The sequence below is a fragment of the Hypanus sabinus genome, chromosome 3 (genome assembly GCF_030144855.1).
Source record: "Hypanus sabinus isolate sHypSab1 chromosome 3, sHypSab1.hap1, whole genome shotgun sequence".
NCBI lineage: Eukaryota > Metazoa > Chordata > Chondrichthyes > Myliobatiformes > Dasyatidae > Hypanus > Hypanus sabinus.
The window spans coordinates 147,184,068-147,198,183 of NC_082708.1; the positions used below are offsets into that span (position 1 = coordinate 147,184,068).

The window sequence follows — 14,116 nt, forward strand, 5'->3', positions numbered from 1 at the left end:
TGAGTTGGATGATCAGCCATGATCATACTGAATGGCAGTGCAGACTCAAAGGGCTGAATGGCCTACTCCTGCACCTATTTTCTATGTTTCTATGTTAGCCTGAGGAAAAAGCCCCTGACTATCCACACCCCTTATCGTAGACACCTCTCAGGTCACCTCCCATCCTCCATCGCTCCAAGGAGATGACACCTACGTACAACTTAGCAAAGGGATTGTGGAGACACCCGAAACATTTGTTTGCTGGATTCCAATACTCAATCAACAACACTCAAAAATTCCTGGAGAAACTCAAGAACATTAGACTGGAACATGGTGAGGTAACGGTTTTCTTCAATGTCACGTCACTGTGTCCATCTGTCAAATTGAAATTTGTGCAAGAAGCAGTTGCAGAACTATTGAATGGAGAACAATAAGCAGGACACTCATGAAAGGCAGCAATTACCATACAACAATTACAGCATGGAAACAGACCATCTCAGCCCTTCTAGTCCGTGCCGAATGCTTACACTCACCTAGTCCCACCGACCTGCACTCAGCCCATAACCCTCCATTCCTTTCCTGTCCATATACCTATCCAATTTTTTTTTTAAATGACAATATTGAACCTGCCTCTACCACTTCTACAGGAAGCTCGTTTCACACAGCTACCACTCTGAGTAAAGAAATTCCCCCTCATGTTACCCTTAAACTTTTGCCCCCTAACTCTCAACTCATGTCCTTGTTTGAATCTCCCCTACGCTCAATGAAAAAAAAGCCTATCCACGTCAACTCTATCTATCCCCCTCATAATTTTAAACACCTCTATCAAGTTCCCCCCTCAACCTTCTACGCTCCAAAGAATAAAGACCTAACTTATTCAACCTTCCTCTGTAACTTAGGTGCTGAAACGCAGGTAACATTCTAGTAAATCTCCTCTGTACTCTCTCTATTTTGTTGACATCTTTCCTATAATTTGGCGACCAGAACTGTACACAATACTCCAAATTTGGCCTCACCAATGCCTTGTACAATTTCAACATTACATCCCAACTCCTATACTCAACGCTCTGATTTATAAAGGCCAGCATACCAAAAGCTTTCTTCACCACCCTATCCACATGAGATTCCACCCTCAGGGAACTATGCACCATTATTCCTAGATCACTCTGTTCTACTGTATTCCTCAATGCCCTACCATTTACCATGTATGTTCTATTTGGATTGTTCCTACCAAAATGTAGCACCTCACACTTATCAGCATTAAACTTCATCTGTCATCTTTCAGCCCACTCTTCTAACTGGCCTAAATCTCTCTGCAAGCTTTGAAAACCTACTTGATTATCCACAACGCCACCTATCTTAGTATCATCTGCATACTTACTAATCCAATTTACCACCCCAACATCCAGATCATTAATGTTTATGACAAACATTGGACCCAGTACAGATCCCTGAGGCACACCACTAGTCACCGGCCTCCAACCTGACAAACAGTTAACCACCACTACTCTCTGGCATCTCCCATCCAGCCACTGATGAATCCATTTTACTACTTCAATATTAATACCTAACGATTGAACCTTCCTAAATAACCTTCTGTGTGAAAAAATTGTGAACTTCAATCTGTGCTGATCAACCTACTTCAAGTTTTGTGGAGAAATTTATGAACAGATGAAAAAAGTGCACTAGTGGCATCTCCTGTCTCTGGCCAATCTGTGGAAGTCATAATGCACAAACTAGAAAATGCAATGATACCAGAAATCAAACACAAACTTTGGGTGTGCTATGTGAATGGCACCTTTGTGATTATCAAGAAAAATTATGTATAAAGAACACATCAACTGCTAAATAATGTCTTTAATGACATCAAATTCACAATATAAATTGAAAAGGAAAGGCAGCTTGCATTCGTGAATGATCCTATGAGATGGACTACTGCTGGTCAATACTGGTGTCACTCTACAGGACAGTAACACACACTGATCAAATTCTGAACTTCAACAGCAACACCACAGACACAAAACTGGAAGAAAAACACCTTTCAACAGAATGGATATCCAAGAAGCATCATCCAAAAGGTCAGAAACCCAAATCTACAATCTCCATGAACAATGAATAAACAAATTGCACTGCCGTACAAAAAGGACATCTCAGAAATGACCACAGGACTACTTCAACAACACAACATCACAGTTGCTCACAAACCAACTGCAACTTTGAGGAGAAACCCATCAAAAGTCAAAGCGCAACAAAATGTGACTGAAAGAACAAATGTTATCTACAAAATCCAGTGTGGTGACTACAACACGTACTACGTTGGTCAAACCAGAAGAAAACTATTGACCTGACTACACGAGCATCAGTCAGTGTGCAGAAGGCACAACCCAGCCTCGGTAGTATCAGCTTGGTAGTATTATTTCATATTTTGGTATCTCTCACAATAGTACAATCGAGTTGATAGATAATTATTGTTAATGTTAATTCATTACTGCAAAAGTAAAATAGAACACTATTTCAACTAGATGACAGCCAGAGTCTAGACTCAAGAACAAGGAGAATTTCTTGAAGCATGGCTCTCTACAGATGTAACCATCAAACATTGACATAGATCTGGTACATGAACCCTTATGAAGAAAAGAGAAACGACAATGTCAACTATCAATGAATCGCCAGTAATCTCAGGATATGGACAGCGAAGCAAACAGTTCCAATGGATCGCACTCGAAGCTAGCCATTCAGAATCTTCTACTGCTAAACTGTTCACTATGCTTTGAACCAGCCAACTCCTCAGACTGCAGAGTATACAAGCTGACATGCTGAGGAAACAACACCCTCATCTGCGCAGCGATGATGGCTTCTCAATTAGAGCCGAGCCATTTGCAAACATCTTACCAAGCTTGGCAATCAATCAAACTTCCAAATTAAGTAGTTACCCAAAAATGAAACACTAATCATTGGGTAGCAGCTAAGTTTCCCAATTCAAAGTTACTTGAGCCAAAACCTGTTGCATAACTAGTTTTCAACTCAATTATTTCATATTTTGGTATCTCCCACAATAGTACAATCCAGATGATAGGTAATTATTGTTAATGTTAATCCATTACTGCAAAAGTTAAATAGTGGAGTTGAAGATACATTCTGCAAGCTGTTGTTGCTTAGTGAAAAGTGTCAAGTGGTAAGAATTGAGCTAATTAACTGACAGAAGGGAGGAATCAAGTCATCCCAGAACCCAACAGTATGGGCTGGACGCCTGATCTCTACCCATAACCCATCAAAAATAAATATCCCTCTGAGTGTCAATCTAATATTAAAAGCCAAAGTTCTGTTCTTCACTCACTCAGACAGTTTGAAATTGGATTCAAATCTAGAGGCTGAAAATTTACCAAAGCCAAAAATCAGGTCACAGAACTTGAGAATAAATGCTGCTTGCAGAACAGTAGCTTGGACTAAATCCCAAGACTCCAGCTCAAATCTTCCCATGGCAACTGGGGCATGCAAATTCAGTTAATGATAAATAAACAATCAAAAGCCAGTGTTGGTAATGGTTGCTCAAAGCCTGCAAATTGTCATCAAAAACAATAATTGAATCCCTAATACTAGATAGAAATCTGGAGCCATTATTTGATCTGGCTAATATGTGACTTCAGCCACAGCAATAGAGTTCTGATTCTCAACTGTTCTTTGAAAAGGCCAATCAACCTATTCTGTTTGAGAACAGTAAAGGGACAGGCAATAAATACTGGCATTCCAGTGACATGGACACCATGGAAATGAATGGGTTATTTGGCAGTTTCCCAGTAATTGCCACCACAGCATGGAACATCAATTAAATGGAATTGAATCAGGAATCAGACACCGTAATACCCATCATTAAGTTAAAATGCTGGATTAGTTTCATACTTGAGTTCAGTGGCTCTAGAATTGCCTTCCATCTCCAAGTAACATCACCAGGTCAACACTACAAATGCCTTCAACAGGGCCCATGTTCACCCAGGGGTTTATTTTGGATTCACAGAAGATGGGTGCAAGCTCCTTGGATGTAGTCAAGATCTTCATAAAACACAGCACAATCAAAAGAACTGATATTCATCCAAACAAACATGGAGACATTTAATTTGATTTATTTTTGTTTGGTTTCATCAACACCATTAAAGTTGCAGTAGTTGATAACAGCCAGTAGAAGTGTTTGAGGGACCCAAGAATCCCCATATTCTCTCCATTTTATATTTGTTCAGGTGTTCCTGTTCTTTGTAGCTCAACAAGATTAGTGAAGCACATATTACTACACCATTTGAACTTGTATAAATGGTTAATTCTCTCAATTGAAGTCACTCCCACATATTCCTTAAAATACTTTTTAAGAGACTGTTTGCTGATACTTTTAATAGAGGCACTTCTGACCCAATGTGAATCAGGAATTATGCTAATCTCCTATTTAAATTTCTTAGCACACAAAAGTTACCAGCAAGGCTACAATCATTATCTGCTTGGGAAGAGTCTCAATACCCTTTTGCTAAACTCAAACTCTACAATTGTTTGCCTTTTGAGAATAGGTCAGTCAGACTTTTCTTTTATAAACTGCAGATTAATTTTCATATTCAATCACAGTAAGCTACAACTAATAATGCCGAAACTGAATTAGGTTTAAGCAGAGAAACCATTCCATACCTTAGTTCCCCCGCTTCCTTTTGAGCCTGCAGTCTTGCTCGCTCTGCAATTATTTCATCACAAATTTGATCGTAGGGTTTGTCTCCTGGACCTTCACCCATCACCCAGACCCACACGTCATTATCTGCTGCCAGCAGCCAGTTGACCGACTTCCCGCTCTCTGTATATCGAGGAAGACAGAACACCATTTTAATATCTGAAAGAAAGCAGTTCACCTTCCTAAATAGAGATCTCTGCAGAAACTTGCATTGAAGTCTTTCAATAGTGCTTCCCCTCTCAAATAAATAGTAACAACCTAATGCAGGCTGCAAGTTGAATGGGTGTATCAGCACTCCTAGTGTGCCAGTATTCTGCACAGGGTACACTACAACGTGCTTAGTGTTTCAGTATGCCCAAGAGTGGCATCACACAGGTGAACATGGCAGCAGTGAATATTGGTAGGAAGCTCAGAGTGATCCACTTCCTCTGATTATCTTGGTCTCTTTTCAAAGGCAGAGACCCAACCCTTTTCACCAGAGACATTCACCTTTCACCTCCCCCCCCCCCCCCCCACACCAGGCAGAAGTACAACTGCCTGAAAGCATGTTCCACCAGGCTCAAGGACAGCATCTGTTCTGCTATTGACCAGTTCCCTGGTACAGTAAGATGGTGTCTTGACCTCACAAACTACCTTGTCATGCCTTTGACACTTTGTTAACTAACTACAATAGCAGTGAACTTTAGTTAATTGGGGCAGCTGCTTTTTTGGGACGACTCTTAAAGAACAAAAAATAAACAATAGTTGGGATTCCCTTTGTTTATTTGGGGCACTATGCCACCTAACTGCGACAAGCGACTATTGCCGACAGTTTCTAGCTAGCATCAGTTATGGGCATGTGTCCTGACTGTTAAAGGCACTGTGGTGAACTATGTGCCTGTCTGGACACGCCCCCTGCTGACTGCTCCTGTGACTCCTCCCACAGGCCCCGGTATAAAGGCGATCTGAGGCCTATGCTTTCCCTCAGTCTCCAGGACGTAGTATGATGGACACTCACTCCTGGTTCCTTCTTCCAGTCAATAAAAGCCGATATCTCACCTTACGTCTCAGTGTGAGTTATTGATGGTGCATCAGGCACCACACCATGCTTACAGTGAACAGTTTTAAAATGGCATCAGTTGCAGGTGTTTGTGTTCAAATGCAGTGATTAAATTTTTTTTTTAAATCACTGATTTTGTCTCTGATAGATGGCAAAAAAACAAGCAGCAAGACAACTTTGACCTGCTTTGCTCACTGCGATGTGTCAGATTTTTGCCAAGCTTGCTTTCTAAACACATCTGCCTCTTGCAAGATCATTAGCAGTTGTAAACAAACTTCCATCTAACAATTTAACTTTGGGTTGTAAGAGTAAGTCAGTCTTCAGTACTTGAAATGTAAATGGAAAGCAATAATCAGCTTCAAGTTTAAAAAAAGCACTCTATAAAATTCAATGTGTATCACTGAAAATGTATGAACAGTGTTTTAAACTTTTTTTTTAGCTCAAATTATGTTCTCTTTGGTAGGGAGAGGGGACCCACCACCCGAATAGTAGATATTGGCAGCTATACGCGCTATGGAGAATAAGCAAATCTTTGAAGAGTGGGTAGTTACAGTACAATCTCCCTTTTGTGAGTTTGTTCATGGTATTTATATCCAATAGGCCTTAAAGTCTTTGTTTGAGTTTAGAACTTTGTGGTCAGCAAACCCAATACCATCAGAGTTTCAAGCATTCAACCTTGAGGACACCAGAAATGGCCAGGAGTGAAAATGAAATTATTTCAAAAAGATAGGAATGACAAAGAATTAAGAGATCAACAACCATCTTGAATGTTACAGTGAAACAGAGTTAGAAATAGAAACACAGAAAACCTGCAGCACAATACAGGCCCTTTGGCCCACAAAGCTGTGCCAAACAGGTCCTTGTAAATCTAATTAACTGGCAGTAACACTCTCTCATAAAATAAGAACACATGGGAGAAACAAAAGATCATTCAATACACCCACCCTCCATTCAAGCACACCATACAGATCCTGTACCTCATTCACTTTCTCACCCCTAATCCCTTTTTTCTCATTACCTTGGTCTCTAATAGTTGTTCCTCGTACTCAGAATACGAAATGTATATTGCATTTTGATAGGCATCTAAATCTGTATTAAGCACTATTTTTAATAAAATCTGTTATTCAAAGGTTAAACCAAATGAGATATAGTTAAGAAATGTTAAGATAGATAGCAGTGAAACAGTTTCAGATATATCTTGCTGTTTATGCCTCAGTGTATCACATACCATAAAACTTGGATATGCATGGGTTCCTGTGGTCATACCTACTGAGATGGAGGAAACTGTTTATTGGGAACAGAGTGTTTTCAGCTGGATAAAACAAAACAAATTTAGTTCATTGTTTTGGGAGTTGATGGAGTGTTCATACAGATGATCTCATAAGAAGTTAGCAATGGAGATAAAACACATTTATAAACAAGAGAACATCTGCAGATGCTGGAAATCCAAGCAACACACACAAAATGCTGGAGGAACTGAGCAGGCCAGGCAACATCTACAGAAAAGAATACAGTCGACATTTGCAGTTAGTTTAGAAATTACTTAGGGGTACCCATAGCCCTCTATTTTTATAAGCTTCATGTAGCTATACAGAAGTCTCTTAAAAGATACTATCATATCCGCCTCCACTACTGTTGCCAGCAGCCCATTCCACGCACACACCACTCTGCGTAAAAAATTTACCCCTGCCATCTCCTCTGTACCTGCTTCCAAGCGCCTTAAAACTGTGCCCTCTCGTGCCAGCCATTTCAGCTCTGGGAAAAAGCCTCTGACTATCGACGACGATCAATGTCTCTCATCATCTTATACGCCTTTATCAGGTCACCTCTCAATCTCCATTGCTCCAAGGGAAAAAGGCCGAGTTCACTCAACCTGTTCTCGTAAGGCATGCTCCCCAATCCAGGCAACATCCTTGTAAATCTGTTCTGTGCCATTTCTATGGTTTCCACATCCTTCCTATAGTGAGACAACCAGAACTGAGCACAGTACTCCAAGTAGGGTTTGACCACGGTCCAAAAACCGCAACGTTATCCCTTGGCTCCTAAACTCAATCCACGATTGATGAAGGCCAATGCACCATATGCTTTCTTAACTAGAGTCAACCTGCGCATATGGATGATGCAATTGTAGAAAACATTGTATGAAGCCAGTCCAATATCTGCACTAGGTGTCTGTACTATTTTGTTCAGTTACAATCAAAAGAACACAGCAGCATACACTGGATGAATTCTTCCACTTATAACTATCAGTAATTTACAGTTTTTTAGTACTGTAGTAACATTGGTAATGTTCTAATGTCAGTATTTCACTTAAATACATCATTTGTCACCCAATTAAATGATAGTTTTCCAAGAAAACTTGGCTAATTGGTACAGCTGCTTAATTGCACTAAAAAATGTACTGGTCCTGATGTGTCCAGATTAACTGGAGTCCACCGTATATTTTGTTATTGCTTTCCCTTGTCTGACCTCAATGAACTGAGTAGTGAAAAGATCTGTATGGATGGTATGTAAAACACTTTTTGGCCAAATCTTGATACACGTGACAATAATAAACCAATTACCATCAGGCAGAGGAACTCAAATGACATCAGAGGGGAAATAGGCAGGCGGCCAGAGAATGATGCAGGGTCCATTATCATTCTGTCTTCAAATACCCCGTCAGAACACCACAACCCCCTTTTCATTATCACTGCCATGTGCATGTTGTGACAAACACACTGGCTGCTCTTGATAAGAATGTTTCACAAGAACAGTTGGTTCTGTTTCTGCCATGCCCCATGCACAGACAGGGAGAATGACTGAGCAAGGTTCTAGTTTGGTGGTTAACCTAAAGCATCTATTAGAACGATGGAAAGCCAAGGACATCATTAAAAGAGTGCACTACTTGTTATGAGTGCACAACACTGCTTATATTTTTAGTTTTCACAAAATAGGCAGCTGATTCATTTCTGCTAAATTTACAACATGACCTACAGTAACACGGCCTTCAAGAAAATAAACCTGCTATTCAAGACCTGGGCTACTCACTTAGAAGCAGTTCAAATCCCCCAGGGGAAATTTAAGTTCAAATTCAAGTAGTGAAAGAAATTAGCAATGCAACCACAAGACTGCAATACTGTAAACAGGCACTCAGCTTTCAGCATAGGAAATCTGACTGATGCGACACCAGATCACTCAGATTTGTGGTTGATCTAGGCCTTGCTGATAATGTTGGTGGCTGTCCTTCCTGTAATTCTAAGTCTGTCTTGGCCACTACGAGGGGCAGGGAACTAAACTGATTCACAACGCTCAAGAAAAATTGGTAATTTGTTTATAATTGGGACATCTACAGAGACAAAGTGAGAAATTTTATTTTGCATGCCACCCAGAGATCAGTCCAAATACAACTACACAATTGTACTGGGTTACATACTGTATCCATCCATCCAAATAGGTACAGTCTGACAAGTCCACAGACCAGACAATAATAAAAAAAGATGCCCTACTATCTCTGTAGAGTCATAGATGACTGTAATCTCATGACCTCAAAAATCAAACTAAACATTCTGGAAGTACAAAATTCTTTGACAGGGTTAAAGGTTCAAAATATTAAAATTCTTTCTGGCAACCCCACCCAATTATTAAGTGATGCACCTCTGCATCTAATAATCAGTCTACACATCAGAACTACTGTGGTGGCGTTTCAGAATGGTGTTACATTTCCCATTTAAGAAAATTGACCATGTCCTCTGCATAGCACAGGATGACATCACCAAAAATATGGGATTAAAGAAAGCAGCCACGTGTCCATTATGGCTACCTGAAAATCTCTGCAATTCATCACAAATACAAGGGCTAATACCAGAGTTAACAAACATTGTTAGTTGGAAAGTACTTTGAGATCTCCCGAAAGACATGAAAAACACTTCAGTAATGTTGTGCTATCTTTGATTTTCCACATCCCTCTTTTTGCCACCGCCCCCACCACCCCCAAACCTGAAATTATGAGCTGAATGCTAACAAATATAAGTGTTGTAAGTGTATATGTTATTCACCTACACACCAGCTACTTTGCCAGCTTTTTCTACAAGGCCAATAAAAGCTTCACTTGTTCCCATTTGGTATTTTTATGCTGCACCAGTTGATTTCAATCCAAGTGGAAAATCGTATAACACTGTACCACCACCATCAATTCCTGATTTGATTGCCAAGCAGTACATAGTAAATATACAAGTGGAGCGAGGGTAACCCATCTGACCTTTCACAGTTGTTTACCATTCTACAAGATCATGAATGATCCCATCTTGGCCTCATTTTCCTGTGCTGTGCCCATACACTATTGCTGCCCTGGGGATTAACTGATTAATATTTTTCTCCACTGCTTCCTGGGCTGGAGTACCCTCTTATTCATGTCTTCCAAGAGAAGCTCCTACCTTCTAGATGCTCCTAATAGGAGACACATTCTCCCAGTATCCACTTTGTCAATCCTCAGAAACCAGTTACACAATAAGATCAAGTTGTGGCGACCCACTTCCTAGCGCACTCGAACCGGCTCACAAATAGCCGGTACGCCGGCATAAAGGTCAGTCCCAAAAGGGCGCCAGGTCTGCTTCACCAACAAAGGGAAAAGCTCGCGCGGGACTGTGAATACGTGCCTCCTACAGCATCCGCGCCCAGGGAGGGCGGGATCAGGGAGGCTTTAAAGAGAGGCCGTGAAGTTCAAATAAAATCTTCTTTAACTGCAGTTTACCGACTCCGTGTCGTTATTTTAGCGCTGCGTGTAGCACACCACTACAATTGGTGACCCTGACGGTCCAAAGATATTTGGGCCGAAGATGAACGACACCGCACCTGTTCATGCAGTTTCGTTGAAACTGCCAAGCTTCTGGACGCTGCGACCTCACCTGTGGTTCCAGCAAGCAGAAGCCCAATTCCACGTTCAGCAGATAACCTCAGAGGACACACGTTACTACTATGTGGTGAGCTCCCTCGACCAGGAGACAGCCGCCCGGGTTGAGGAGTTCATACAGTCGCCCCCAGAGGACGGCAAATACACCGACTTCAAAGCCCTACTCATAAGGACTTTCAGACTCTCAAGGCGCGAGCAGGCTGCCCGTTTACTGCACCTGGATGGTTTGGGGGACAGACCTCCATCCGCTTTAATGAATGAGATGTCTCTGGCCAGTGGACACAAGCCCTGCCTCATGTTTGAGTAGGCATTCCTGGAGCAGCTGCCCGAGGACATACGCCTGCTGCTGTCCGACGCGGATTTCAGCGACCCCCGGAAGGTGGCAGCCCAGGCGGACTTGCTGGGGAACGCCAAGAAGGTGAGTGGGTCGTCCGTCGCACAGATCACCAGGCCACGCTCCCAGCAGCAAACCAGACCAGGCCTGGCCACAGAGCCCGCTAACCCCAGAGGCAGGGGTGGGGAGTCCAACGAACAATGGTGCTTCTACCACCAGCGGTGGGGCGCAGAAGCCCGCCACTGTAGCCCACCCTGCAAGTTCCCGGGAAACGCCAGGGCCAGCCGCCGCTACGGCTATGTGGCTGGCCATCGGGATAGCCTCCTGTATGTGTGGGACAAGCGGTCGGGACGCCATTTTTCGGTCGACACCGGTGCCGAGATCAGCGTCTTACCTCCGACGAGTTATGGCACCCGCAACAGGGCACCGGGTCCCCCCCTGAGGGCCGTGAACAGCAGCACAGTGAGGGCCTACAGTACCCGTACGATGCAGCTACAGTTCGGCTCCAGCCGGTTCACGTGGGACTTCACACTGGCTGCCGTAGCCCAACCGTTTCTGGGTGTTGGATTTTTTGCGGGCTCACAGCCTGCTGGTCGACCTGCCGAGGCAGAGACTGGTCCACACCGGTACCTTTCAGACGTTCTCCCTGGGTGCAGCCCAGTTGCCGGACCAACACCTAGACTCCATCACGCTGTCCGACAACGACTTCACCAGGGTCCTGGCGGATTTTCCATCGGTTCTGGCACCGCAGTTCACAGCAGCCATGCCCCGACACGGCGTACAGCACCACATCCCGACCCAGGGACCACCCCTCCACGCCCGCGCTCGGCGGCTTCCCCCGGACAAGCTCCGACTGGCGAAGGAGGAGTTCAAGAGGATGGAGGAATTGAGGATCATACGGAGGTCCGACAGCCCATGGGCCTCCCCCCTGCACATGGTGCCCAAAGCGACAGGGGGCTGGAGACCATGCGGTGACTACCGCAGGCTGAACGAGGCTACAACACCGGACCGCCACCCTGTGCCGCACATTCAGGATTTTGCAGCAAACCTGCACGGCGCACAGATCCTCTCCAAGGTAGACCTCGTTCGGGGATACCATCAAATCCCGATGCATCCGGACGACATCCCCAAAACGGCACTCATCACCCCGTTCGGCCTTTTCGAGTTCCTCCGCATGCCGTTCGGCCTGAAGAATGCCGCACAGACATTCCAGCGGTTAATGGACGCGGTGGGACGGGACCTGGACTTCGCGTTCATCTATTTGGATGACATCCTCATAGCCAGAAGCAGGCGTCAGGAGGATCTGTCCCACCTCCGTCAACTCTACGCCCGACTGAGTGAATACGGCCCGACAATCAACCCAGCCAAATGCCATTTCGGGCTCAACACCATCGACTTCCTGGGCCACAAGATTACTAAAGACGGGGCAACCCCTCTGCCCGCCAAGGTAGACGCAGTCTGCCATTTTCCCCGACCCACCACAATCAAAGGCCTTCAGGAATTCGTGGGTATGGTAAATTTCTACCAGCGCTTCCTCCCTTCAGCTGCCCGAATCATGCACCCTCTGTTCGCCCTGCTATTGGGTCCAGGCAAGGACTTTACCTGGGACGAGGAGTCTGCCGCCACTTTCATTCAAACGAAGGAAGCCTTGGCGAACGCCGTGATGCTAGTGCACCCCAGAATGGACGTCCCTACCGCCCTCACAGTGGATGCATCTAACACGGCAGTCAGTGGGGTACTGGAGCAACTCATCGAGGGTCGCTGGCAACCCGTGGCGTTTTTCAGCAAACACCTGCGACCACCCGAGCTCAAATACAGTGCTTTCAACCTGGGACTGATGGCACTCTACCTGGCAATCCGGCATTTCAGGTACTTCTTAGAAGGTCGGCCCTTCACCGCGTTCACGGACCACAAACCGCTTACCTTTACGTTCACGAAGGTGTCCGATCCCTGGTCGTCCCGCCAGCAGCGCCATCTGTCCTACATCTCGGAATACACGACGGATGTCCAGCATGTCTTGGGTAAGGACAATGTCGTGGCGGACGCACTCTCTTGCCCTAACATTCATGCCCTTTCCCAAGGGGTAGACTTTGAGGTGCTGGCAGAGGCGCAGCAGGCAGATGAGGAGATCCCTAGTTACAGAACCGCAGTCTCCGGTTTGCAGCTCCAGGACCTCCCCGTAGGCCCAGGTGAGAGGACGCTACTCTGTGACGTCACCACCGGCCAACTTCGTCCCGTTGTCCCGGCACCTTGGTGGCGACTTGTTTTCGACTCCATTCATAACTTGGCGTACCCCTCTATCAGGACAACCGTCCAGATGGTCTCCAGCAGGTTCGTTTGGCACGGTCTCCACAAGCAGGTCAGTGAATGGGCCAAAACGTGCATGCACTGCCAAACAGCCAATGTGCAGCAGCACACCAAAGCTCTGCTGCAGCAGTTCCACCCCACCCACCGGCATTTCGACCACATTCATGTGGATATCGTAGGAGTGCGGCTCCTCCTCACTATCATGGACCGGTTCACCAGATGGCCAGATGCGATCCCGCCCACTACCACCACCTCCGAATCTTGCGCCCGGGCACCAAGCACCACCTGGGTGTCCCGCTTCGGTGTACCGGCCCACATTACCACCGACAGAGGCGCCCAGTTCACCTCCAGCCTGTTGTCAGCTATGGCCAGCCTTTTGGGGACACAGCTGCACCACAACACTGCCTACCACCCACAGTCGAACGGCCTGGTGGAGCATTTCCACTGTCACCTAAAGTTGACTCTCAAGGCCCGCCTGCGAGGAGCTAACTGGGCGGACGAGCTTCCCTGGGTCCTACTCATCATCCGCACGGCGCCCAAAGACGATCTGCACACCTCGTCGGCAGAGTTGGTGTACGGCGCACCCCTGGTCGTCCCCGGGGAGTTCATACCAGCCCCAAGGGTGCACAACGAAGAACCCGCAGCAGTCCTGGGCAGACTACGCGAGAGGCTCGGCAACCTGGCCCCCATACCCACTTCACAGCATGGGCGGAACCTGACCTGCGCACCCAAAGACCTGCAGAACTGTAAGTTTGTGTTTGTACGAAGGGGCGGGCATCGGCCACTGCTGCAACGGCCCTCCGAGGGGCCGTTTACGGTGCTCAGCAACAACGGGTCCATGTTCTTGCTGGACGTTGGGGG

At 45.4% G+C, this 14,116-nt stretch overlaps 1 protein-coding gene across 4 annotated transcripts in view; it reads right to left on the reverse strand.

The window, feature by feature from the left end:
- sh2d4a (SH2 domain containing 4A) overlaps positions 1–14,116 on the reverse strand; it is a 62,952-nt gene that overhangs the window by 28,271 nt on the left and 20,565 nt on the right. For all 4 annotated transcript variants that reach the window (XM_059965339.1, XM_059965337.1, XM_059965340.1 and 1 more), the window contains exon 3: positions 4,648–4,807. In XM_059965339.1, coding sequence (XP_059821322.1) covers positions 4,648–4,807 — 160 coding nt within the window. The remainder of the gene's footprint in view (positions 1–4,647; positions 4,808–14,116) is intronic.